Here is a 23539-nt window from a genome sequence, read left to right on the forward strand (position 1 = left end):
CTTTGTATATCACAGTTTTATAGCCTAATAAGACTTCTAAGTGTCCAGAACATCCCCATATCTATCAGTGTATATACTATATGTTTCTGTAATTTGGGCATATCATATCAGCAAATCATGTTTACAACGGGAAAAAAAACAAAGGGTTCACCACACCTTAAAAAGAAGATTGGAGGATATAATTTGTGACTGTGTAGATTAAACATACCCCTCTCCTCTGTTAGGACATGGCTGGGTACAAGCAGAAGGTGATCGCTCTAACCAGGAGGCAGGGTCAGACGTTCGGTTTCTTCCTGAGGGCGGAGTATGGAGAGGACGGCCACCTGATCCGCTGCCTGGAAATGGGAGGTCCTGCTGAGCTGGCTGGAATGAAGGATGGAGACCGCATCCTACGGGTCAATGGAACCTTTGTTGATGGATTGACCCATTCAGAGGTAAGTAGGGAGTGGAATTACAGCAGTGTAATCCCAAATCAGATTAATAACAACTCATGAACTGACAGTATTATCCAGTGGCAGTCACAAGCATCTTTTTTCAAACTCTCTTTCTATGTGTGCCCCTGTGGCAGGTGGTGGACCTGGTAAGAGACAGTGGAGCGTCAGTCACTTTCCACATTATGGATGCAGCCTCCTACAAGAAGGCCACGGCAGAGAGAGTGGACCTGTCTGATCCTCAGGCCAGACCAGCTGCCAACGGAGTGGCCAGAGAGACACTGAAACCCAAACTCTGCTACCTGGTCAAGTCCAGCTCAGGCTATGGATTTTCTCTGCGCTCGGCCAGAGGTGAGCTGAGGAGACACGGCTACAGAATCACAATCTGGGTCAACTGATCAAAAAGGAAACCCCTCAGACAAATAAGACAAATTCCATCATACAAATAAAACAAAGTTATCTCAGTTAGGTGCCTCTTTGTAGCGGGATTGGCTGATAAAAGAGAGAAGTTGACAGCGGAAAAGAAAGTGTCATCTGCTTAGATCACTAAAAACAAATCATAACGATCAAACTAAAAAAAACAAAAAAACTCTCTCTAATCACTGCTCAAACATGTCTGGGCAAAGATGTTTGAATATTCAGTTGGTTTGTTCTCTTTCATTTCTGCTGTGATTGTTTCATATGTTCTATAACCTCCTCCTCTAGGTGAGCAGGGCTTGTTCATGACGGAGGTGACTCCAGGAGGCGTGGCTGAGAAAGCAGGGGTCAAAGCCAACGACCGTCTGCTGGAGGTCAACGGGGAGAACACCGAGGGCGCCACGCACGAGCAAGTGGTGGAGAAGATCAAGGCGGCGGGCAGTAGCATCATGTTCCTATTGGTTGATGAGGAAACAAACAGGTACTACCAGAACAAGCGCATCAAGTTAGGAGCAGGGCTAGCCACAGTCAAGCACCTGCCACACAAGCCGCGCATCGCCAACATGACCAAAGGATCCGATGGCTACGGCTTCTTCCTCAGGGTGGAGCCCAACCAGACAGGCATGCTCATATGCTGATATTACACATGTACTATTACTAGGGATGGGACAATATGCTTATTTCACAATACAATTTGATACCTGATATGGGGTTCATGATTCGATACAACCACGATAAGATGTAATATAGAAAAGTCTGACTGTGCAGAACGATGCTTATTTCTGAGCCACAAATGTTTCTAGCAAGAACATTGGCTTGCTAGAATGCAAACAATTTAATAATGTCATTACAAAGTGCAAATAATATGATTTGGATGGAGAGCTTGTGAAATTGTGATGGGAAAGCTGTCTCATTTGTGATTACTAGAGCAGAATAAAATGCAGCTAATACTGCGATTCATTTTTCTGTCCCACAATACGTATCGTCCCATCCCTAACTATCACTAATTATTATATTCATTAACAAACTGCAGAGAGGAGTCTGTGTCATGACAGTGTATTAACTGACACCATACAGGCCACTTCATCAAGGGCATAGATAGAGGGAGTCCAGCAGAGAGTGCAGGTCTGAAGGACATGGACAGGCTGGTGGCTGTGAATGGGCAAGAGGTGGACGACTGCACCCATGATCAGGTGGTGGACAGGGTCAGACAGCGCGGCTACAAATGCTGCCTCCTGGTGGTGGACAAAGATACTGACAAGATGTACACGATGGTGAGCCTGAAGTGCCCAATGTCAGCCTTAAGAGTATAACTGTGGTTTCAGCAGACACTGCAGACTTTCTAGATAACATTTTGTTCTGTCCTTTGCAGGCTGGAGTGTCTCCTATGCTCTTCTGGGAAGAGATGAACGGGTTGACCGCTCCACCAAGCTACACAGAGGCCGTCCATTTACCTGCTCCTGTCCGACCGTCCACACCTGTTAAGGAGAGGGAAGAGGAGCTCAAGCCTAAACTGTGTAAGATGGAGAAGACCTCAGCTGGCTATGGCTTTCACCTCAATGGCATCCAGGGTGTGTGTGGTCAGTACATCAAAGAGGTAAGACTTACCCAAGACAACAACGTTAGCATTTGCAATCAAATTGTTTGAAACGGTTTAGAGACCTTGGATGCTCTCCCTTTCTTAGGTGGTGAAGGGTGGGGCAGCACACAGGGCAGGTCTGGAGGATGACGATATTGTGGTGGAGGTGAATGGTGTGAACGTGGAGAAGAGCACCCATGAAGAGGCGGTGGCAATGATCCGCAGCAGCGGCAGCTCTCTGGTGCTACTGGTGGCCACAAAGAGCGTCTACGACCAGCTCAAAGCCAAAGGAGTGGCCATCACACCCCTGCTCCTCGGGCAAACGTCCTCTGTGCAGGTCCACACACCAGCCACTGTACAGGCCAGTAAGGAGGAGAGACTGGAGGAGGCCCGGCCAGAAACCCCTCCTGCACCAAGAAGAGAGAGGGTGAGTGAAGCTTATAAAAAAAGTTATAAAAAAAAACCCCACGTTTTCTAGATCCTGTGTCTTTTTTTTTAGTCATTTTTCTAGTCTACTATCTTATATAAAAGCAAAAATATCATAAAAAATTATCTTGAATTACTGTAAAAAGAAATGTTTTTTGTGTTTTCACGATCTCTCTTTTAGACCCCGTCTGTGTCGTCATCTTCATCTCACGAAAGTATTGATGAGAGACTCTGAAAAGCCCACCTTAAGGATCTGTCTCCTGATTTGTCTCCTCTGTCAATCCATTCTCTCATCCAAAACTATTTGCTTTTTGGGCCTCACACATCCAATTAATATTGAGGAAGAGACAAGGAGGAAGAATACAAAGAAGAGAGTAAAGACTTTCACTCTGTCCAACATCTGCCTTTCAATCATGCCAACATAATTATATCACCTATATGAAAGAGCTGAGAACAAAAACATTTGGGTATCCTTATACTGTATTTCTTTGGCATCAGCAATAGATCTATTTATTGATGTGCCTGTGCAATGATCAGAGCAATGTCACTGATTCCCTATACCCAAGACTAATAATGTTCCCAAGATTAAAAACAATAGCCTACAGAAGTTACGCCAACGCTAGTAATATTATTGCCAATGAACAAACACTGTGCCCTTTCACGGATATTTGATATAATAAAAGACTGCTGTTATGCTTTAATGTTCTCAAAAAATCAACTTTGTTGTTCCCACTTCTAAAATGAATGTAGAATAAAACAAATTCCATGAAGAGAAATAAACAACCACATGCTATCTAGATTATGTTTGCGTACCTTTTTGTCCACAATTGAATTATGTATCTCCCTAATGAGAGCAAAAGACAACACAAACACAGTAATGTCAATGGCCACAAATTATTTATTCCAAAGCCTTCCCTCTGGTGTAAAAGCACTGTTGTAGAACAGTAGATGTGCACAAACATTCAACACTAACTCCAGTTGCTGCAACAGACACAAACGTTCCTACTGCCGAATTGTTATGGTTACTGGTGTATAATAACAAACAATGGTACTGCGTAGGTGTTGAAAATAAAGACCACTCCAGGATAGAGATCATGAGTCACATCTTCATCTTTATCATTTCGTTGTATGGACTAGCTACTCCCTCCTCATTGGAGTGAAGCAGGGATGTGCTGTGAACAGTAAAGCTCTGTTGTGTTCAGACTGACTAAAGGAAAGATGATTTTGGCCAAATGGATGAAATTCAAGAGTGAATGAATTTCAAGTGTTTGTATTTTGCAAGGTAAAATTACAGCCCAAAATCCAATAGTAACATTTGTTCTGTCAATACCGTCATTCAAACCTCATACAAAGTCCACTTTCCAAAGTTGTTCCCTGATGTGCTCCAATAGTTCCCCATCACTTGCGTCCAACAATCAGCCATTCCTGATTCAGGAAGTATAGGCAAAGCACAGACAAACCATATAATTACTTGTTATATAAAAAAGTGAGTGAATTCTGGACTTCCCTGAATTCCAGGTTAAAAGCTCCCCCCTAGGGGTCGGGGGGTCAAGTCTAAGCAGTAGGTGGTGTGGGGGATCAGAGGGTCATGTGTTTCTCTGGTGCCTGCTTGTGAGCGAGGTAGAGGAAGAGGATGCTGGACAGGGCGCTGACCAGGAAGATGACGTCGAACCAGCGGTGGTAGAAGTTAAACTGCAGCTCTCCCAGCACCTCAGTCACAATGGAGCGATACTCCAGCGGCATGCTCATACGCATCAGCAATACCGATGATACAAAGTACATCCCCTGATAGAGAGATATAGATTTTAGAGAGAGAGAGAGAGAGAGAGAGAGAGAGAGAGAGAGAGAGAGAGAGAGAGAGAGAGAGAGAGAGAGAGAGAGAGAGAGAGAGAGAGAGAGAGAGAGAGAGAGAGAGAGAGAGAGAGAGAGAGAGAGAGAGAGAGAGAGAGAGAGAGAGAGAGAAAGAGAGAGAGACTTATCAGTCCTATGTGCTTTATGCTCTTTGTTATTAATCACCATAAAGCAAGCAAACTCACCATGATCTGAGCGAGGACGAGCACAATAACATTGGAGGACTTGCTGCTTGATATGGCATAGAAGAACTAGAAAAATGAAGGCAGAGGAAGCGGAATAAATGATGGGTTAAGACAGGTACAAACAGAAAAAAAAAGATATCCATTACATCTGGCAAGGGATCTCACAGATTTATCGACTTAGGATCCTGTTGGCATGACATGCATCATGTAGAGTGACTTGCTGTGAGAACTGTGGGTGTTTTACCTTAGTGAGAGTGATGAGAAGGCCGCGTATGGAGGTAACGATAATTATTCCTACCAAGATGAAGGAGATGTGTTGGGACCAAAACTTCACCTGAGGCGGCAAGAAAGAGCGCAAAGGAGGAAGAGTAAAAAGTAATGGAGAAGGAAATTAGAGTGGGGGAAGGGGATGACAACTTCCAATTTGCATTCATCATTTATTCATTTAAATCCGAACTTAATGGCATGCTCTTTAAGTGCAAGTTATGAGAGCTCTATCAAATCATTGCCTACGTGGAAAAAGATTAAACTGGTCAGGAACAGGTTCACTGCAGGAGGAGCAGGCAGAGGCTTTAATGGGCTGGCAATAATTAACTTCACAGGAGACATGCATGCTGTATGACAGGTGATTCTGCGTGTGTATGTGTGTGTGGGTGTGTGAGTGACAAAGATCTTACATCAAACTGGATGCCCAAGTAGTTAACTGTTATCTCAATGCCCCTCGTCACTGGATCAGTCTTTCCAACGCGGTCAAACACAATGTTTATAGTGGCCTAGGATGGACAAAAAGAGTAGGAATTTTAATAACAGATGAAAATCAAAAGTTTCATTAAAGTACAGCTACATTTTACACAGTAAAAGACAAAATATGCTGATGTTAAAAGTGTAACTATAGATAAGGACCACAGCTACCACAACATACTGTATGTGTATGTGTGCGTATGTGAGACAGGAACAATGCCAGAATGCAAATCTGAAAGCAGTTCTCACCATGAAGATTTTCCAAACACAGTAGATGGAAAAGAAGTAACCAAGGAAGTTAAAGTATTTCCCCTGGAATGTCTTGGAGTACTCAATCCGCTCCTAAAGACACCGAGGGTTAGGGCAAATAAATAGCACATCAGTCACCATATACAAGCACAAAGGGTCATCAAGGTATTAATGGATGTAGTGAATTCATAGTATTCTCATGATGTCACATGCATTTCCTACCAATATGTCGCTTTACAATATGCACAGCTCATTGGCTGTGTTCGTCATTTGATTGTAATCACCTGTTATTTCCCTACCAAGATGGCTTGTGGTGATGTAAGAGAATACTATGAATAGATAAATGTGCATCTTTGTGTGTGTGTGTGTGTGTGTGTGTGTAATGGCAGTCAGTGGCACAGGTGAGTGGTTTTCAGTGCCAGTCCTCAGGACCCGCAGCCCTGCTGGTTTTCATTCTAACCATCTAATCAGAGACTGATGTACACCTGGGATGCCAGGTGAACACAATTAAATGCAATCAACTACCTGGTAGGATAGAAAACCAGCAGTACTGTGAAGCCCTCTTTCATTTGCCATTTAACAAGCCCTCCTTCACTTCCCCTCGGCACTTCATAATACGTAGCACCATACGTCACGTGAGCGGCCACATGCAGAGCAGAGGGCGCATTTAGTTATATTATCACTTGCACTGTTTGTTATAATTGAAAAACCCCAATAAAAATATTGTTAAAAAAAAAAATACTATCACTTGCTCCGCCATGGTGGGTCGTGTACAGGAAACCACAAAGGATCACAATGCATTTGGGCAAGCCATGCTCCTGAAGTCTTGATCGTTGTTGACTCTCTTCCTCGGCCCTTGAAGGGTCGATCTCAGAAAGTTCACATGAGTTATCAGAGTAATGGAACAGCACTTAGGACGGCGGCGGGCGGGGGGGAAGTCAATGAGGGCGGGTTAAAACTAGGGCTGGGCGATATGGACCAAAAATCATATCTCTGTATTTTTAGGCTGAATGGCGATACACGATATATATCTCGGTATTTTCTACGAAGTGGGCTAAATGTTCAGTTGTAAGTCAAAGCCACATGTGAGATGTCACAAGCACTTTTATTGAAACAAGACTGTGATCAAAATAAAATGCAAAAACAGGGTTTCCTTCTCTGTTTTAGAACAGTCTGGTAAGTTCAGAAAATGACATCACTTTACTGTAATGCAGCCTTTAAAACCAGGAAAAGACAACACTTATGCCATATCATGATATTACGATATCCAAAATCGAAGACGATATCTAGTCTCATATCATGATATCGATACAATATCGATATATTACCCAGCCCTAGTTAAAACGACTAATGAAACGCAGGGTAGGACTGAAAATCACTGGCACAGGAGATAAAGGCAGCTGCCGAGGCCGACTCCTAGCTAGGTGCGGCATGGAATGTTTTTTTTCCCCCTCAAACAGATGGACGACAAATACCCGAAGGCACAAGCGGCCACAATGGTACCCAGGTTAATAGATGACACTGCTGCAAATTGCCTAATTTGCACAAAGATAGCATGATATAACAACATTATAACAGATTAATTATTTGAGAATTAGTTTTGCGACATGCCTCTTGTTGAGTGATTATTAGGGTGGGATGGGTGGTCATGGGTAAAGAAAAACTGCATCACAGAAATCCTAGCTAACTAAAATCAAGATTACAGATAGACACATAGAAGCTTGGGCCTTGTCTATTTGAGCTGACCTGGTAGCTGAGCTCCCTAAGGGTTTTACCGCAATCATGTATTTAATTTCATGTATTACTCATGAATGTAATGTTTCTCATCAAGTTTTTCAATTCATTGGTTTTAATATGCGTGTGCATGCGTTACCTTGGTGGCCTGCAGGTCTACAGTCTCTAGGAAGAGTTGTCGACTCAGCTCCTCCAGAGCATCAACCTCCTGCTGGATCAGAGAGAGGTCTGCAGGGAAGGAGTCAAGGACCTGACATCCACTACACATAAACTCACACATTTGTACACACACTCATCTGGTAAGAACTAAAATTCATAACCATTTTCCATCACCCTCAATGTCTGTGTGAAGGATACTCTCGCTGCCCGTCGGTGAGGAGGTGACACTCTTGATCATGCCCCAGAATCCTGTCTGTTTGTTCTGGTCTTCCCCCCGCTGGTACATCTGCCTCCGTGTCATGGCAATTCTACACAAAAATACATAGAACATAGGTAGTGGCACAACAATTTACAATTTTATTACATAATTTTATTCCAAAAGAACCTTATTTTCTCACCGTTTCTTCTTGCTGACAATCATGTCCATAGTTTGGAGCAGCCTCCTCTCCAGAGCAAGGATGTCACTGTCTGTCACGTTTCTGTAGATATAATAAAGCAGCGAGGATAAAGGTTTGTGTTTGTGCAGTATGCAGAGAGGGACAGAATTAAGAATACTAATTACTGATGCATAAAGGCACATAGATTAACAAGCTGACTGATACAAGTACTGTAGGTAAGAGAAATCCCACAACTGAGCTTACCTGAGGAAGTAGGACATGTAGGTGTAGGGACAGTTGACAGCACCAAACCCAGACAGTAGAGCCATGAGTGTGACCCCTATGACCCCAACACGACTGATTAGCTGCTCAATGGACAGGATGCCTAGAGAACAGTAATGAGAAGCAAGACATACACTTAAGGACAACTGTAAACTGTCAAATGCCTAGTGTTTTAGATCTACATGGCAGAGAGACAGGCTGTCCTGCCCTAAATGTGTCCACTGCCAAGAGGTAAAATGTGGGATAGGAGGGATGCGCACTCACCGTGTTTTGGACTGAGGATGGGGAACGGGTCTCCCAACTTCCAGAAGAAATACATGAAGGTAAACCACACCACACAGGCAAAAAGCAGCTTCTGTCTCTGCACTACACAGAAACACAGCAAACAGTGTTCTGTAAGACCATGGATGAAACTTAGATCTGTACAACACAACATTGCTCATTGTAAGTTGCAGTATTTTATTTTAACAGTCAAAATCTGCTGTACTCACACAGGCGTATGTTGCTGACAACAAAGTAGCCAATGTAGAAAGGCACCACAAAGATTAGAACCAGCAGTATCACATACAGGTTCAGCTTCCAGTGGAAATACCTGGAACTGTGGGAGAGGCATGGGGGTGTAAGATGTGAGGGTTACAATCCTTTGTCCTTGTAGCAATAAAACACAGTTATAACCCACAGGAAAAATGTACTTACCTACTGCTTAAGGCACCCAGAATCTCAAAGATGATCAGCTCAAACATGGTACATGAGAAAGCAAAGGTGACAGAGAAAACTACCTGGACGACGTACTGGCGCACCTGTCAACAAACATGGTCACGGGTTATCAGTCACAACTAAATTAGTAAAGACGACAGCCAGTGATTGATGTAGGTCCATCAACAGCACTAGCGATAATCACTAGGTAAATGTGCACTCAGGTTTTTACCATTGGAATCATTATTATTAATGGGCCAGTAGTGCAGAGTTATCCCAAAGTTCATATTACACTTGTGTACTTCTGGAAATAAATGCTTTGAGATGACACTATACCTCATAGTCTTTGAACAGCTGCCGCATAAAGAATAACCATCCAAATCCAAAGAACAGCACCTGTGTTGGATTTAATGGGAATTATGCAAGGTTGGAGGAGAAGAAGAAGAAGAAGAAGAAGAAGAAGAAGAAATTGTTGTTGTATGGTCACACTCTTCAACGTTACTCGTTAGGTAGGACGCTCACCACAAAACCATATAGCTCTCCTGTCCGCAAGGTTCATCAATGTAGGCTAGCTAACACTTCAAGTTCTTTTTAATGCCAGTTAGAGTGAAATATAGCTAAGACCAAATTCACAATCGAAATAAACGTGAAAATGCAAACTGTAGACCTTATTCAGCGACAATGTGGTAAATTCAGAAAAACAGAGCGAAACGCCAAGAAACAGCCTGAATTAACGTTAAGGCTTTAATGCTAACTGTATTAGATACGTTTTCAGGCCTTGAGTTTAGATGATATAAAACATTTAAAGACTTTTCCAGGACCTGCAGACATGCTGAAGTGAGCTAACGTTAGTTAAATAGCCACATGGCTAACGTTAGCTGTCGTTAGTTTGTACAGCATTCCCTGGACTTTCCTGTTCAGAAGAAGTTAGCTAAAATCATCGACTAATTCACTACTAATTCCAAACGTTACCTGTGAGGTGAACATGATGACTGAGTCCACAAGGAATGACATGGTGTTGTTTTGTCTGTAATCTCTCGAAAACTCACTGCACAAGTGTAGCGTCAAGTGTAATTTCAGTTCATGCTGATACGACGAAATGGTCAGCCTAAATTTAACAGCGTCTGTTGTGTTGTTAACGAGTTCATTTTAGAAACGTTTGTTGTTGAGCTGTCAAGTTACAACGGCAGCGTATGTAGTGACGTCATCAAGGTGAGTCCGACACACACACACACACACACACACACACACACACACACACACACTTCCGTCGCAAACGCGTGACGTCTTGCAAAAATCCTGAATGAACAGTGGTTTATTATATTTAGATGATTCAATGGTTAATGCTGTTTATACTTTTCTAAACATTTTTATTTTTCATTATTCATTCTTAATCATTAATTTCTACACGCTGTGAGGATAACTGACGCTACTGCCTAGGTTATTGTAATTACCTTATTAACGTACAGAGGGCGACAAAGCATAGTAAATGACTGACAGTTTATTGCAGATTGACCTGATGACATCCACTTATAATGAAAAAACAAACCTGGACAATACTAGCCTACTTTTTCCTCGTTCAAAATAAAGGAAATTCTATTCTATTCTATTCTATTCTATTTTGTAGTCAAATCTAATCCCAGTCCTTTGCATTGTATGTTTATTGTATGTCTAAATATTAATCACAAAATCGAATCATAGTCCAGTATAATCATGTGGCCCTAATCCAGCCACATGAAGTAGGCTATAAAAATACCTTGCAACTCTTAAGTGACACACTTGTCAAAATTAGCTTATATGTTTTCAAATATTTTTTTCTGTGTGCCCCATAACTCCAAGTAGGTCAATTAGCTTTGGCACTCCCACTCATTGAAGCATACTTCAATCAATGAATAAGTGATTTTAATAAAGATGGAAATGACTCATTGTAGCCTAATTGTGGGACTGTATGTGTCATCCCTTGGAACTTAGCTTGACAGAAGCATTGAAACATAAAAACATCTTATAATTATCTGTTTGTGTGATTGTTTTTTGTGTTTGTTTGTTTTAAAAAGTCACTCACGTGTGGCTTCGTCAGGCAAGATATTGCTTCAATAAACGCTGAAGACCCTGAACTGCACATGGAAGAAATTGTCCTCCCCAAAAAACCAGTACAAACACTTCATCATACTGAACTCCCCTGCCTGTCCAACCAGGCAGTACGCAGTTAGTAACGCTAGAGGGCGATGTGAGCACAAGGCTCGGCGGCGCCTCTGTGCACTGAGCGCTATTACAGGCTGAAGTTTGAGGCTGCAGGCTGCTGCCTTCACAGCTTTGGTACTGCGCGGATGAAGCGGACCAGTTTGAACACGCACGGATAAAGTGAGAATTGATTCTCACTCTCACAGGAGTTATGTTAGCCTGCAAGTGACAATTAGCTACTGGATCCTGATGATGCTGAGATAGAATATTCCCGACTAGTCACTGCACCTATCTACTGCTTCTTTCATTTGATTTTATGCATTAGGACACAAATAAAGGTGAGTAGCCTATATGATTTGTATGACATAGGGAATAGAAAATGAAATGAAAGATAAATCTGTGAAGATTTCCTAGTTAAGTGGAGATAATCTAATTTAAACTATTGTTAATTAAACTTATGTTATTTTTTTTTTTTTCTCTTATTATTGTTATTGGTTATTGGTATGGCGTTGGCAACAAGTTGTTATACAATTTGTTGTTATTTTAGACACACGTAGGCTACTGTACATCTCTAGGTTTAGTCTAAGGTGTGGTAGAAGAATTTCCATCTAAAGATTACAGCCTACTTAGAGGATTTTACTGCTGTCAACTTTTAAAAATGTTTCTGATCCGCAAATGTCCTGGATGTTATAGCGCTTTGTAGGAGTTACACGCAATTTTAAACCAACGCGTTTGTGTGTATATGTGTGTGTGTGTGTGTGTGTGTGTGTGTGTGTGTGTGTGTGTGTGTGTGTGTGAAAGGGGGGGGGGGGGGGGGGGGGTATCCTAACAGTGGCCACAGGAATTGAATTGCTCTTGGAGAGGGAGGAGATGCGGTTCGCCTGATCACCAGTTGATTGAATGATTGAGGGAGTTAGAGATCATGTTGTTCATGTTCGGCTGACTTCTGATTTGAAGCCTCTGAAAGTTCTCGACCTCTCAGTGTGACTCTTGCTTCTCTCTGTTGAATGAATGCAGATGATGATGATGGAGGTCTCCTTTAGACAAGGCCTGCAGCTGTGTTTATTGCTACTGATGGTGGTACGACTGCAGGGTGAGTGCCATGCTGATGATGATGATGATAATACTTTATTGTCAGATCCAGTCTGAAATTTTTTTTTGCATCACAGCAGCTCCATTTGCGACATCAGAGAAAAGACAAAAATTAAGACAGGACACAAAAATACATACATTCAACATATCATTACAATCACAGAAGTCAATATTCAAGGCCCTTCAACGTACATTTGATCTGGGATTAAGCTCCATATTTAATTTTAGGATCGACTGGTGTACAAAAGAGTGCTTCGGTCTAACCCTAGCTATTAAATCGTGGAACCCTATATCTCCGATTTGACGATAACAATTTATATTCACTGTTCAGGACGTGGTTGGGGTCTAATAAGATATGAACAATGCAAACTGATAACAGATATCACATAAGAAACACCAAATTGTTCTGTGCTTTGTATGTGGCTGGATGTCCCAGGTCGGGTAACAGCACCAGAGCGGCTGGAAGCCCCAGTGGAGCAGCCTTTCACTCTGACCTGCACTGTTTCGAGAGAGAGAGGCGAGTCCCTGAGGCAGGTGCGCTGGCTGGACGTCCAGAACCAGACGCTGCTGACCTACCAGCCCGGACAGAGGGACAGCGTGAGCGGGCAGCAGCACGTGGAGCTGGCCTCCTCTCCGAAGGACACCTCGGCTATCTCCATCCGCAGGGTGAGCTTCCGCGACGAGGGCTGCTACACCTGCATCTTCGACATGCACCCGTCTGGTTCACAGCAGGGGCAGACATGCCTCACTGTTACCTGTGAGTACGGCCATCAGTGGTATGTGTTTTGGCTCTGTGAGTGAGGATGCTGTTTCTGCAAATAAGAGAACAGCAGCAACTACAGCATGTTGCTGCTAAGGCAAAAGCTATGCAGTAATCTGAGAATTAACTGTGGTGGAGTAGTTTAGTACTACTGTAGTTAGGCTTGTTGACTAACAGGTTACATGTAATGGACAGGGAGTGATCTAAGGGAGGATGGGAGGGAGCATTCCTCATGTTAACTGCAGGTTTCAGTGGAAAAAATAAGGATGTGTTGCTTTTGAAAGATAGATTTGGTCCTCAAACATGTGTTAAATAGGACAAAAACCAAAAACTATACTTAAAAAAAAACAAAAACTATACTTATTTCAAGTTGTGCAAAACAGCATTTTGCATAACTTGAAATAATGTATAGTACAGTAGTGTACAGTAGTGTAATGTACAGTAGATGATTGCTATAATATTATTACAATCTATAAATTAGATATTTGGTATATTAAAATTACAGTCAACTGTAAATGTTAGAAAAGGAAATTCCACTTACATTCCCTAGTGAAATTCCTGCCTGTGAGAGAGCTAGATAAAGAATAATAACAAGAGTTTAGAAAAGTGGTAGGCTTTTTTTTTTTCATGGGAGCAAGTTAGAGTGAGCAGATAATGAAGATATGGGAGAGGGGGGTATGATTCAGTGGGGAGAGGGTGAGATGAGAGAGGAGTTTTCAGCCTACAACAGCAGACAGGGAGTGACTGCTGTTGTGACTGGGGCAGGAAGGTCAGTCGACTGCGGCGGAGTCAGGAGAGAGAAGCCCAGAGATGAGGCCGGGTTGCGCGGTGACCCGGTCAGCACAGGGAAGGGAGAGATTTTACCTCAGATTCTGCACATTTTGGAGGTAAAATTACATTTACAAAGTAACCTTTGGATGCACTATCGATATTATTCACATGATCCACTTTTTGTGTTGGAGTTTTGAGACATCTGATAGAGGGACTGTTTTATATCCCTAGCTAAGTGAAGAATTACAGGGGATAGCAGAGAACAAGGAAGAAGAAATTCATAAGATTCCTGACGTTTTTGTTTCTGGATTCAATTTCTAGTCTATTTTCTGCCCTTCTTGGTGTTTCAGTGATTTTGGAAGCTTGTCCGTTGCTCCCCACCCTTTTGGAATCCACTAAAATTAATCAAAGCCATATCCTTCTCATAGACTCCAGGGAAAGTTACTCCTCCCCACCAACAGTATATCAGTGAACTGTTGAGGTTTAAGGATGAAGTATGTGCGGACAGATGCCCTAACTCCCCGTGTCCCGGCTGTGTTCCCCTGTGAACACAGGTTGATGAGCCTGTGATGTTAATATAGAGTTGTATAGCAGCAGGAGAGGGAGCGCTTATTCTGCTAACCAGAAACAGCTGTTGCAGATCCCAGTAACTGGTTTCTGTTTGGGTGTCTCATATTTCTTAATATTAGCATTGCTCTTTTTTTCACCCTCTGCCTCCCTGCTCTTTGTCTCACCTCTCCCCCTCCCCCCGTCTCTCTTTCTCTTTCTTGGCCTCTTTTGACTCCCAGCGCACATCACCACTGACGGCAACAAGACGGCGGTGAGCGGCAAGAAGGCCTCGCTGTCCTGCTCCTACGGTTTGCCCGAAAAGGTGCAGCAGGTGGTGTGGAGACACGCTTCTGACCGGGGGGAATCCAGCGAGGTGGCCTCCTATGCAAAGCGGAGCGACCCCATGATCGAGCCGCCCTACCAGGGAAGGGTGTGGCTCAGCGCCTCCCTGTCCCACAGCCAGCTCTCCATCCAGCCTGTCGCTATCCAGGACGAGGGCTGCTACACCTGCCTGTACAACACACACCCTGATGGGCCTAAGAGCTCCACTGTTTGCCTCTCCGTCTATGGTAATCATCTTTCTCACAAACATACCATCGCTGGTGGTGATTTATATTGTGTATTTGTAGCAGCATGGCCACACAGAAATGAAACAGGTCTGGGAAACTTAAACACCATCTTTGTGGAGCAAGTTATGTAAAATATGCATGTATCGGGCTACGCTTGTTGAGTTGCAACAGTCAGATATTGTTTTTTCATTTGACCAGAGACGGTTTGGTTTACCTTGGCATCGTCTTGACTGATGCACTGTAGGAATACAACCACAAGGGTAGGTTCAGCAGATGTGGGTTTTTAGTCCTCTTACAGATGTCGCAAACAGCTGTGACAATGTTCAATGATGAAAATGTCTTGGCTGGCACACTTAGCAGTGCGCTGGTCCTGGATTACAGTAATAATGTAAAACACATTGTGCTGAGGACAGGCAGACAGCAAAACATAATGTACCCTAGAATCAACTTAGCTATTTATAGGGTTCATCCCATAGTATAAAAATATCCATCTTAACATTTAAAGTGAAAAAATCTGCCTGTGGTATCGGATAAATTAATTTATTTGCACTGCAAATCAAGAATTTCCTTCAGTTAAGTGTCATTTTCTTCATACTAATGGAGTGATCTGTCTTATTCGGCCTTGTTTCGAGTTATAGTGTCTTGCATCTAGAAAATTACTGAAATAATTGAAACTGAATCGGAAGCAAATGGAACTTCGTCACCCCATTGGCAGAATTTTTCATTTTCTTTTATGAAAAATATGATTTTAAGACTGAATATGAGACTAAATGACTTGCAGTACTGTAGTGGTCCCCTGTGAGCACATATGTATCTGTCCTGTGTGTGGAGGGATTGGAGAACACCTGTTTGTGCTGTGTGGGAAGAAGTGGAGGAGTGAGGGTTTGATGTGGCTACAAGGAGACTAAACCTGGAGTCTCTTAGATTTATTGCTGCTGGAAAAGACAGCTAGGTTTGGGATTTGGACAGGAATGTTGATCTTTTGCCTTTGCTGCTGATGTAAGCTAGTCCTTTTACAGCTAGGTTGAGCTGTTGTTATCGGTGTGTCCTTTTTTATTTAACACATAAACACAGACTAGTGTGTGCATCTGAAGAATGGACCGTTGGAAAGAGGAGTGAGAAAGAGGTGGAATGATGGAGGCAGGGAGGGAGCTGGGCAGGGAGGGCTGAGAGAGACAGAGTGAGGCCTGACTGCATGACTGTGTCACTGTTTGCAACACAGTGATTCCCTCTGTCCTGCTCTCGCTCTCTATGCTTTGTCTGTCGCTTTGCGCTCATTCGCTTTCTCTTGTTTTCTCTCCCGCTCCCTTTCTCTCACAATTATCTGAACAAACAGCCGAGCTTTTGTTTGAAATCGAACCGTACAGTAGGCGTTTCCAGTAGTGAAGCACAGAATTTGCGTTATGGATAATGTTTATTTTTCTTTCTGTTCATTGCTGCCAACGATCTTCCATCCTCATCCCACACTGTCCTCATCCCCTCCTCCAGCTCCCACTCCCACACACATTATTCACAGACAAGAAATGGCTAATGCCATGATGACACATGGACATACCTGAAGCACTGACGCACGCACACACACACACACACACACACGCACACACACACACACACACACACACACACACACACACACATTCTTCTTGTCATGAATTGGCAAGGTGAGTTTGATTTGTGACCAAATTTAGTACAAAGGATTTTACTTCACTAAAGGATGGAAATGAGTCAGTAGTAGTGTTTGTTCTGCAACAGTGATGATCCTGTTTTTTGTTGTTGTTGTTCTTGTTTGTTGTCCTTTGATAGAATTAGAATTTACCATTAGAAATAATACGGATTAATAAGAGATTCCTCCGCATTCTCTTTCATGTGCCACCACATCACCACATCTTATTTCTTTTTTTTTCTTTTTTTTTCTGAAATGGTGTCACTACATGAAAAAAAACGACGAGAGGCTCTTGCAGTATAGTTCCATAATCTCCTAAAAAAGTGCTTGAAAATAATTCCATAAGAAGAGTCAAAATTCTGTCAAAGTTCACGCGAGCTTCAGGCTAGATCGCAGGGCATTATGGATTGTTATTTGAATTCATTCCTGTTGCGGTGTGTCCCACCTCTGCAGCTGATCTAAACCAGATTGGTGGTGAGTGAGTTTCACTGCCTAGAACTCTGAGAAGACACTGCAACTAGAAGGGCCAAATATCTGTGGCTAAATCTATTCTTGCCAACAAAAATGTTCTCAGTTCTAATGAGTCGCATTCCTTCCTCATCCCCGAGAACAGAGAATTGAAAACAGCAAGGGGTTTGCTTATGGATCTCAAGTGTGCAAGAATTCACATACCTTGGCTGATCCAAAAGCTTACACATTTGCTTCAGGTATCACATTGACAATCTACCCAAATCCCTCTCTAGGAGGGACATTTATATGATGTAGACACATAAAACTAAACAGAAAATCTGAATCTTGGCCAATTTTACATTGAATTTAAATGTTATATGTGTCTATACGTTGATACTACTGAAAAAATAGTCAAATTTCCTAGTATTATCTGGTATCTGAGGCATTGTCACAGAGACACTAAATACACAACAAAATATGCTTCTCATCAGGCACCGATAACATTTAAGGCCTGTGCATTTCACATTCATTGCAATGAAACAAAGGAAAAATGAATGAATACCTTTGTACTGCACAAGTCATATTTTTGTTTTACCAGTCAAATCTAGAACAAATGTGTGCATATATTTGTGTGTTTGTTTGTGTGTACGTGCTGTGAAACTAGTTCCAGTTTGTCTGTTAATTTCCCAGTGCTGCCCAAACCTCAGGTGAGCTACAAGACCACGTCTCCCGGCGTGATCGAAGCCAACTGCACCTCGGTGTCGCGCCCCCCGGCAGAGATCGTCTGGAACGTGGAGAGGGATAACCGAACTATGGGCCCCCCGGTAACGACGCAGCTCCCCCAGGGCGACAGCACCACTCTGGTCATCAGCACGCTTACCGTCCAATCAGGGCTGCTGAAGGACGTGTCCATCAAATGCTTGGTCCACCATAAAGGGCTTGAGTCACCAATAGCTGTATCCATGAACACTAAAAGTGAGTTGGTGTCGGTGCACCTTCGCTCCAATATGGATCGCTTCCTCAAAGTTTTGCGAAAACAGAGAGCAAAGATTGTTGGAGCTTGTTCGCTAAAGGACAGCCAGGATTACAGTGGTTCTCACACTTGCACCTCATCTGAGCCTCTGTCTTGCCCCTGTACAATCAATCCCAAATAAATTTTTGCTCACCTGAATACACATATAAATCACATAATATCACATATCAGTTTTAATGTTGCTAATGATGGGCAACAGGTAGATGGGTTTATACTTAGGCATGTGTGCCATGGACATGGTCAATTTGTGACTGATAACCTGAGTTTACCTTGTTTTCATGAGGTCAGAAGTGCACACAGAGACAAGTCATACATTTGGTCATAACACCACAAATCAAATCTTCTCAAACCTAATCAGTCACGGCCCACAAGAGACGCATTGTGCAGACCAGTGAAGGAATTGCATAGCTTAACATAAAAATGACATGTTTACCCAGATATAGCAGATGATAAAATTGCTGATCAGTTCTCTCTCTGTGTCTCTCACAGTTGGCACAGCTCTCACCATCCTGATCTCAGTCACCACAGTAGCAGCTCTGCTCGTCATGTGCCTCTGCTTCTGCCTTTGGAAGTGTTTCTTGCGCAAAGATGGTGAGTGTGTGTGTGTGTGTGTATCTGTGTATGTACAGTATGTCGTGGCTAATTCATCAGTTTTATGCATGCCATTCTCCATATTTCTATAAAGTAATGTAAGATAAAATCACATGCTAAGTAATTTCTCATACTCCTGTACGCCTGATGGGATATGTCTTCATCCTGTGGGCCATTTCTAAACTATCTGAGGTCCGGAAGACAGCAGGGACAACATTCTCCTCAACCTCGAAATTATGAAAAATGTGTGGCCTCACTGACCCTTCTGGCTATTTTGGGGATCTTAGCAACTGTCACAGAGCTGGTTTACTGCAGCTGGGAATGGGAATTTTAAAAACAACAAGAATCTTTTCATGGGTGATATTTCATGTGTGACTGATGTGAAGTGTGTATGGTCCATTGTGTGTCTTGTGCTTAGTGCTGCACCTTGTTTTAAGTTGAGTTTGGTCTCCTTGTTTATTTGGGAAAGTTTCTGTACATTTCCATCTGCTCCACTCTATTCTCTTGGAGATAGGAAATCATCTGAAGGTCAAGAAAATGGAAAAACAACTATTTTAGGGTTTCCCATTGGCTCCCCATTGTGTTTAAGGAGGAACATGCCAGTCTGTATGTCTAAGAAACAATGATAAAGGAAGAAACAGTGACCACTGGGGATGTGTGTGTGTGTGTGTGTGTGTGTGTGTGTGTGTGTGTGTGTGTGTGTGTGTGTGTGTGTGTGTGTGTGTGTGTGTGTGTGTGTGTGTGTGTGTGTGTGTGTGTGTGTGTGTACGCGCATGTGCATCTGTGTCTTTCCCTTGGAACATCCAGTCTGATTGTTTGGCATCGTACTGCCTAGAGACTATAACCATTTGTTTTGGTAATGAACAAAGCTCAAAACTTTCAGAGGACAGAAGGTGTGTCCTGTCCCTGTGAGGACTGAATATATTACTGATATGACTGATATATTAGTGCTAGTGAGAATGGAAGTGAAGCAGTGAGGGGAATTTATGTACTGTTGCGTTCCCACCCAGCACACAGCCAACCCTTAACATGGTTCAGAGTAAGATTGTTACCCACTGTGACTGTACAATGACAGCTGTCCTGTAGAATGCCTGCACTGCTTGACAGGAATATAAATCTATATATAATATAGTGTGAGCCTGGTCTCCTGAAATTTCATCAAATATGAGCATCTGTACAATGCAAATACATGCTCTGTGCACAAAAAATGAGAGAAATACGTTTTCCGACCACAGAAGGATTATGTGAAGGAGACACGACTGGAAACAGGCAGTAGTTTAGCATTGAAATAATGTGGTGGAAAGTAAAGGCAATCCAAAAAGTTTTCTTCTGTGAATTAGTGAAAGTTTTTCTCATTTAACCATGACAAAAAACTTACCCTACCTAGGATAATTCTGGTAATTTTTAACCTGGGCTTTATTTTCCTAGTTTTTGCCATTATGTCAGTTGATTCTGATCAAAATTTCATCAGTGACTTCACTGTAGAGCTACGTACCTCTCTTTTTGCAGGGAGCGCTGCTCTCCAATATAATCTAAGGCCAAGGGAAACTCAAACAGTCAAAACCCAAATGTGAGTAAAACGCCCATTCAACACAATAACACTCACACTGCAATAAGACCTGCCTACATCCGATGTTAGCTAACCTTTTCACATGATGAACAGGTGAAAATGGTGTGTTCGATTCATGCTGTTGTCACATAATCCAATTCGTAGTGGAAGAACAGAATCTTAACATAATTTATATCTACAACATGTAATCTGCTTTCCGTGCTCAATTCACAAAATTTTATAAGGCTGTGATGGGGATGTGACACATTCCAGCTGTTCAGGTGGACATTTTTGTTGATATGAATGCCACTCTGTCATGCCCATGTGGTCCCACACATGAGGACATGACAGCCGTTTCAGCTTTATTTTGAAGGGTTTTCACTACCTGCACTCTACCTGCACTTTACTTGCACATCCAATGTTTCAGCCTGTGCATGAAAGAAATCAACCATGGACCTTTATAATAACACAAGTCAAAGTACAATGTTATGGTTTATAAAGATTTTCCTCTCTTCTCCCTTTGTATTTCTTTATAACAGTGTTGGATTTAAATCTTGAAAGATGGTGAACAGACTTATTGACTTAATGTGTATTGTACAGGCGAGCCAACTGTTTTCTTACAATTTTTTTTCTGATCCTAGAATGAGACATAAGGGAAAAATTTGTATCTCACAGCGCCAGTAGAATTCTAGCTATGTGCAGTGTGTCTGTATATGTGTGTCTTTCCAAGCATCGGTTTCCAAAATTGAGCAGTTTTAGGTTTGGAAGGGGATCTGAATTGAAATGCCTTGATAGGCCTCATTGCCAGTTGTGGCCTGCTGTCCTGGCTGCACCCAGTCAACTATGTCACTTGAAATTTTGTTGACCTTTGATGTAAAATGTAAAATGTCAGAGAAGATTGAAGTTTTTTATGATTTAATATTGTACTCTCTCACTCTTTCTTTCCCTCTGTGTCATTGCATCTCTTGTGTCTCCCTGCATTTCTTTTCAGCTGATTAATCTTTCAGATGAGACAAGAGCCTGAACAGAAGACGCAGTGCCTCTCGGAGCCAATCACACCGATTCTCAACGTTTCACTGCATCATCACAGGACAGAGGGAAGATGGCATGCTCTGACACACCTCAAGAGGAAAATCTGATACAATCCTATTTATGACACCAACTGTTCAATGACATTCAACTCTGGTATTCTGCCTCCGCATCGATGACTTTTATCTAATTGTCAGGCTTTGTTTTCTCTGGCTGTGAAATTAATGGACTTAATGGTCACACATTCCACAGCAAACAGTAGAGTCACTGTATGGCAAATTAAAGTACAAGGTTTTTGCTTTTGCAGTGTGTTGCATTTCATGGGTATTACATTGTTTCCTCTGGTTGTCTCCTTCCTTTACCTGGTCCCTAAATAACAGCACAGCTGAACAGCTAATTAGTAGAGGCTTACTATGAACTGGCCTTTACCAGTTTGCTTCTTCTTGTACCTGACTAGAGGGCCTTCCTCATGAGTGAAAGCTGGGTGCGGGTCAGGGTAACCTTCAGTAGATCAACTGACAACTAAAAGGGCTATAGACTTACTTGTTTGTGTAATATGTGTTGTGTGTGTGTGTGCGTGTGCGTGTGCGTGCGTGTGCATGTGTGTGTGTGTGTTTGTGTGTGTCAAATTCCATGGTCAGATGGCTTGAATCAGTTCCCTGAAGATGCTACGCTGAAACCTTATTGGTGCCCCTGGAAGGAATGCATGTCTGGTTGCTTGCCCCTACATTGTAGACTCAGACCGAGCCGTGTGTGTGTGTGTGTGTGTGTGTGTGTGTGTGTGTGTGTGTGTGTGTGTGTGAAGAAGTGTGTGTGTGCTGCTGCTGGGTAGTCGAGGCAGGGTGGCTTAGTGGTTTGAGAGCTTGTCCTGTTACTGGAGTGCTGCAGGTTAAATCCCCATAACAGCCACTGTGTTCAGCAGCCACTTGTCCTGCTCACTCATTGTAAGTCGTTATGGATCACAGTGGCTCCTAAATGCCTAAAATGTAATGTAATGTGGCACCTATTGATATGTTTGTGTGTGCACAGCCATTTAAATACTCAAGCTTTACGCTGAAATAATCTTGCATATCAAAGCATATGATTTGAAACGGTCACAGTTATTTGCTTTTTCAACAGAAGAATGCCATTGTGGGTTATCAGACTGCAAGGTCCTCAGCATTTCTGAGTGTCTAATCAAACACACCACATCACATTTCCTCACCATGTAGCTGATCTTAGGTCTGTAGATAGTTTTGGTATATGCTCACAACACTGATCATGTGCACAGGACTTAGAAACATTTTGAAATGTGTTTTTTAGGAAATTTTCTTCATATGAAAATGTACCTTGACGCCCACAACTGTATGAAGAAACTGTAGTCCAGTAAAAAAAAAAAAAACATTATGACCAACTGTGTAAAATTGATGTAATGTAAAAAAAAAATCGTATTAAATTTTGTTTCTAAATATTTGTCTTTCATTTGAAAGTCTGATTTTCAACCTTATAACTCATCAGGAGTTTTTGCTCAACTTTGTATTTTTTTAAGTTGGATTTAGAAAAAGATGGAATTCCTGCCTGTTTTGCCAGACCTGGCTGCCAGATGCTCATTGTTTTGAGGCCTTTTCATCTCTAGCCAGCAGGGTTACGGTGGACCTTGCAGAGCAAACACACACATATGCGCTCGCTCTCTCTCTCTCTCTCTCTCTCTCTCTCTCTCTCTCTCTCTCTCTCTTTTTTTTTTATTTTTTTTTCTCTCACACACACACACCACACAGCCCTCTGCACATGCCAGTGTCGAGTTGATGTATTCATAAGCTCTGGGTTCACATACAGTATTTATTAGTCATGTTCGCTCTGTGCCACATTCCCTTCTTACAGTGCGTGTCTGTGTATTTAACTCAACACTTGGTATGAATACAAATATCAGATTATGGTAAAAAATAAAGAAAAGTGGGGTGTTTGCTTGGAGGGTATCTCATCACTGTTGCTAAAACTGCTAAAAAGTGGCCTCCTTTAGACTTGTGTGTTAAAACTGAATCAAACTAAACTATGTTATGTTTAATGTCTTTCACTTGACTTCACTTGACACTATTTGGTCCTTAAAAGAGTAATACCTGTTACACATTCAGTCTCTCACATAAACCCTTCTCTCTTCTCTCACATACAGTACTGTGCAAAAGTCTTAGGCACATG

The 23539-nt window shown here is 42.3% G+C and overlaps 3 protein-coding genes across 5 annotated transcripts; 2 read left to right on the forward strand and 1 right to left on the reverse strand.

Annotated features, from left to right (window-relative positions):
• Positions 1 to 227: 227 nt before the first annotated feature.
• Positions 228 to 3088, forward strand: LOC139640127 (Na(+)/H(+) exchange regulatory cofactor NHE-RF3-like). The gene is made up of 7 exons (XM_071514297.1): positions 228 to 434; positions 569 to 782; positions 1137 to 1469; positions 1926 to 2122; positions 2221 to 2445; positions 2534 to 2854; positions 3035 to 3088. Exons 1-7 carry the CDS (start codon positions 228 to 230, stop codon positions 3086 to 3088), a joined length of 1551 nt encoding a protein of 516 aa, XP_071370398.1.
• A 655-nt stretch (positions 3089 to 3743) lies between these two features.
• On the reverse strand, positions 3744 to 10324 carry LOC139640122 (Golgi pH regulator). 2 transcript variants are annotated; one of them, XM_071514290.1, is made up of 14 exons: positions 10100 to 10324; positions 9464 to 9523; positions 9128 to 9231; positions 8923 to 9029; positions 8696 to 8797; positions 8414 to 8534; positions 8171 to 8251; positions 7971 to 8080; positions 7753 to 7841; positions 5880 to 5972; positions 5567 to 5662; positions 5134 to 5223; positions 4890 to 4955; positions 3744 to 4638 (listed from the first exon to the last, which is right to left on the reverse strand). In XM_071514290.1, the coding sequence occupies exons 1-14, from the start codon at positions 10139 to 10141 to the stop codon at positions 4432 to 4434; spliced, it is 1368 nt and encodes a 455-aa protein (XP_071370391.1). In that variant the 5' UTR covers positions 10142 to 10324; the 3' UTR covers positions 3744 to 4431. The 2 variants fall into 2 exon arrangements, with proteins under 2 accessions (XP_071370391.1, XP_071370392.1); XM_071514291.1 differs by lacking the exons at positions 9128 to 9231; positions 9464 to 9523; positions 10100 to 10324 and having other exon boundaries at positions 8696 to 8824; positions 8923 to 8996.
• Positions 10325 to 11533: 1209 nt separating this feature from the next.
• LOC139640126 (OX-2 membrane glycoprotein) lies at positions 11534 to 22136 on the forward strand. Of its 2 annotated transcripts, none has more exons than XM_071514296.1 (7): positions 11534 to 11646; positions 12326 to 12401; positions 12837 to 13157; positions 14720 to 15049; positions 17853 to 18137; positions 18685 to 18786; positions 21327 to 22136. In XM_071514296.1, the coding sequence occupies exons 2-7, from the start codon at positions 12326 to 12328 to the stop codon at positions 21332 to 21334; spliced, it is 1122 nt and encodes a 373-aa protein (XP_071370397.1). In that variant the 5' UTR covers positions 11534 to 11646; the 3' UTR covers positions 21335 to 22136. The 2 variants fall into 2 exon arrangements, with proteins under 2 accessions (XP_071370397.1, XP_071370396.1); XM_071514295.1 differs by having other exon boundaries at positions 21343 to 22136.
• Positions 22137 to 23539: the final 1403 nt, after the last annotated feature.

The sequence above is a fragment of the Centroberyx affinis genome, unplaced genomic scaffold (genome assembly GCF_046629955.1).
Source record: "Centroberyx affinis isolate AG114_WGS23_722 - 3 ecotype Tasmania unplaced genomic scaffold, CSIRO-AGI_Caff_v1 ptg008405l_1, whole genome shotgun sequence".
Classification (NCBI taxonomy): domain Eukaryota; kingdom Metazoa; phylum Chordata; class Actinopteri; order Beryciformes; family Berycidae; genus Centroberyx; species Centroberyx affinis.

What these genes read in the sequence shown, in the direction of transcription:
- LOC139640126 (XM_071514295.1), top strand. Translation starts at nt 12,326, where the DNA reads ATGATGATGATGGAGGTCTCCTTTAGACAAGGCCTGCAGCTGTGTTTA. An exon ending in GACATGCCTCACTGTTACCT is followed by an intron (nt 13,158 to 14,719) that starts GTGAGTACGGCC and finishes TTTGACTCCCAG; the next exon opens with CGCACATCACCACTGACGGC. An exon ending in TGTATCCATGAACACTAAAA is followed by an intron (nt 18,138 to 18,684) that starts GTGAGTTGGTGT and finishes TGTCTCTCACAG; the next exon opens with TTGGCACAGCTCTCACCATC.
- LOC139640127 (XM_071514297.1), top strand. Translation starts at nt 228, where the DNA reads ATGGCTGGGTACAAGCAGAAGGTGATCGCTCTAACCAGGAGGCAGGGT. An exon ending in TTCTCTGCGCTCGGCCAGAG is followed by an intron (nt 783 to 1,136) that starts GTGAGCTGAGGA and finishes CTCCTCCTCTAG; the next exon opens with GTGAGCAGGGCTTGTTCATG. An exon ending in GTGGTCAGTACATCAAAGAG is followed by an intron (nt 2,446 to 2,533) that starts GTAAGACTTACC and finishes TCCCTTTCTTAG; the next exon opens with GTGGTGAAGGGTGGGGCAGC.
- LOC139640122 (XM_071514290.1), bottom strand. Translation starts at nt 10,141, where the DNA reads ATGTCATTCCTTGTGGACTCAGTCATCATGTTCACCTCACAG. An exon ending in TCATCATGTTCACCTCACAG is followed by an intron (nt 9,524 to 10,099) that starts GTAACGTTTGGA and finishes AATCCAACACAG; the next exon opens with GTGCTGTTCTTTGGATTTGG. An exon ending in GTGTTTGGAAAATCTTCATG is followed by an intron (nt 5,663 to 5,879) that starts GTGAGAACTGCT and finishes TGTCCATCCTAG; the next exon opens with GCCACTATAAACATTGTGTT.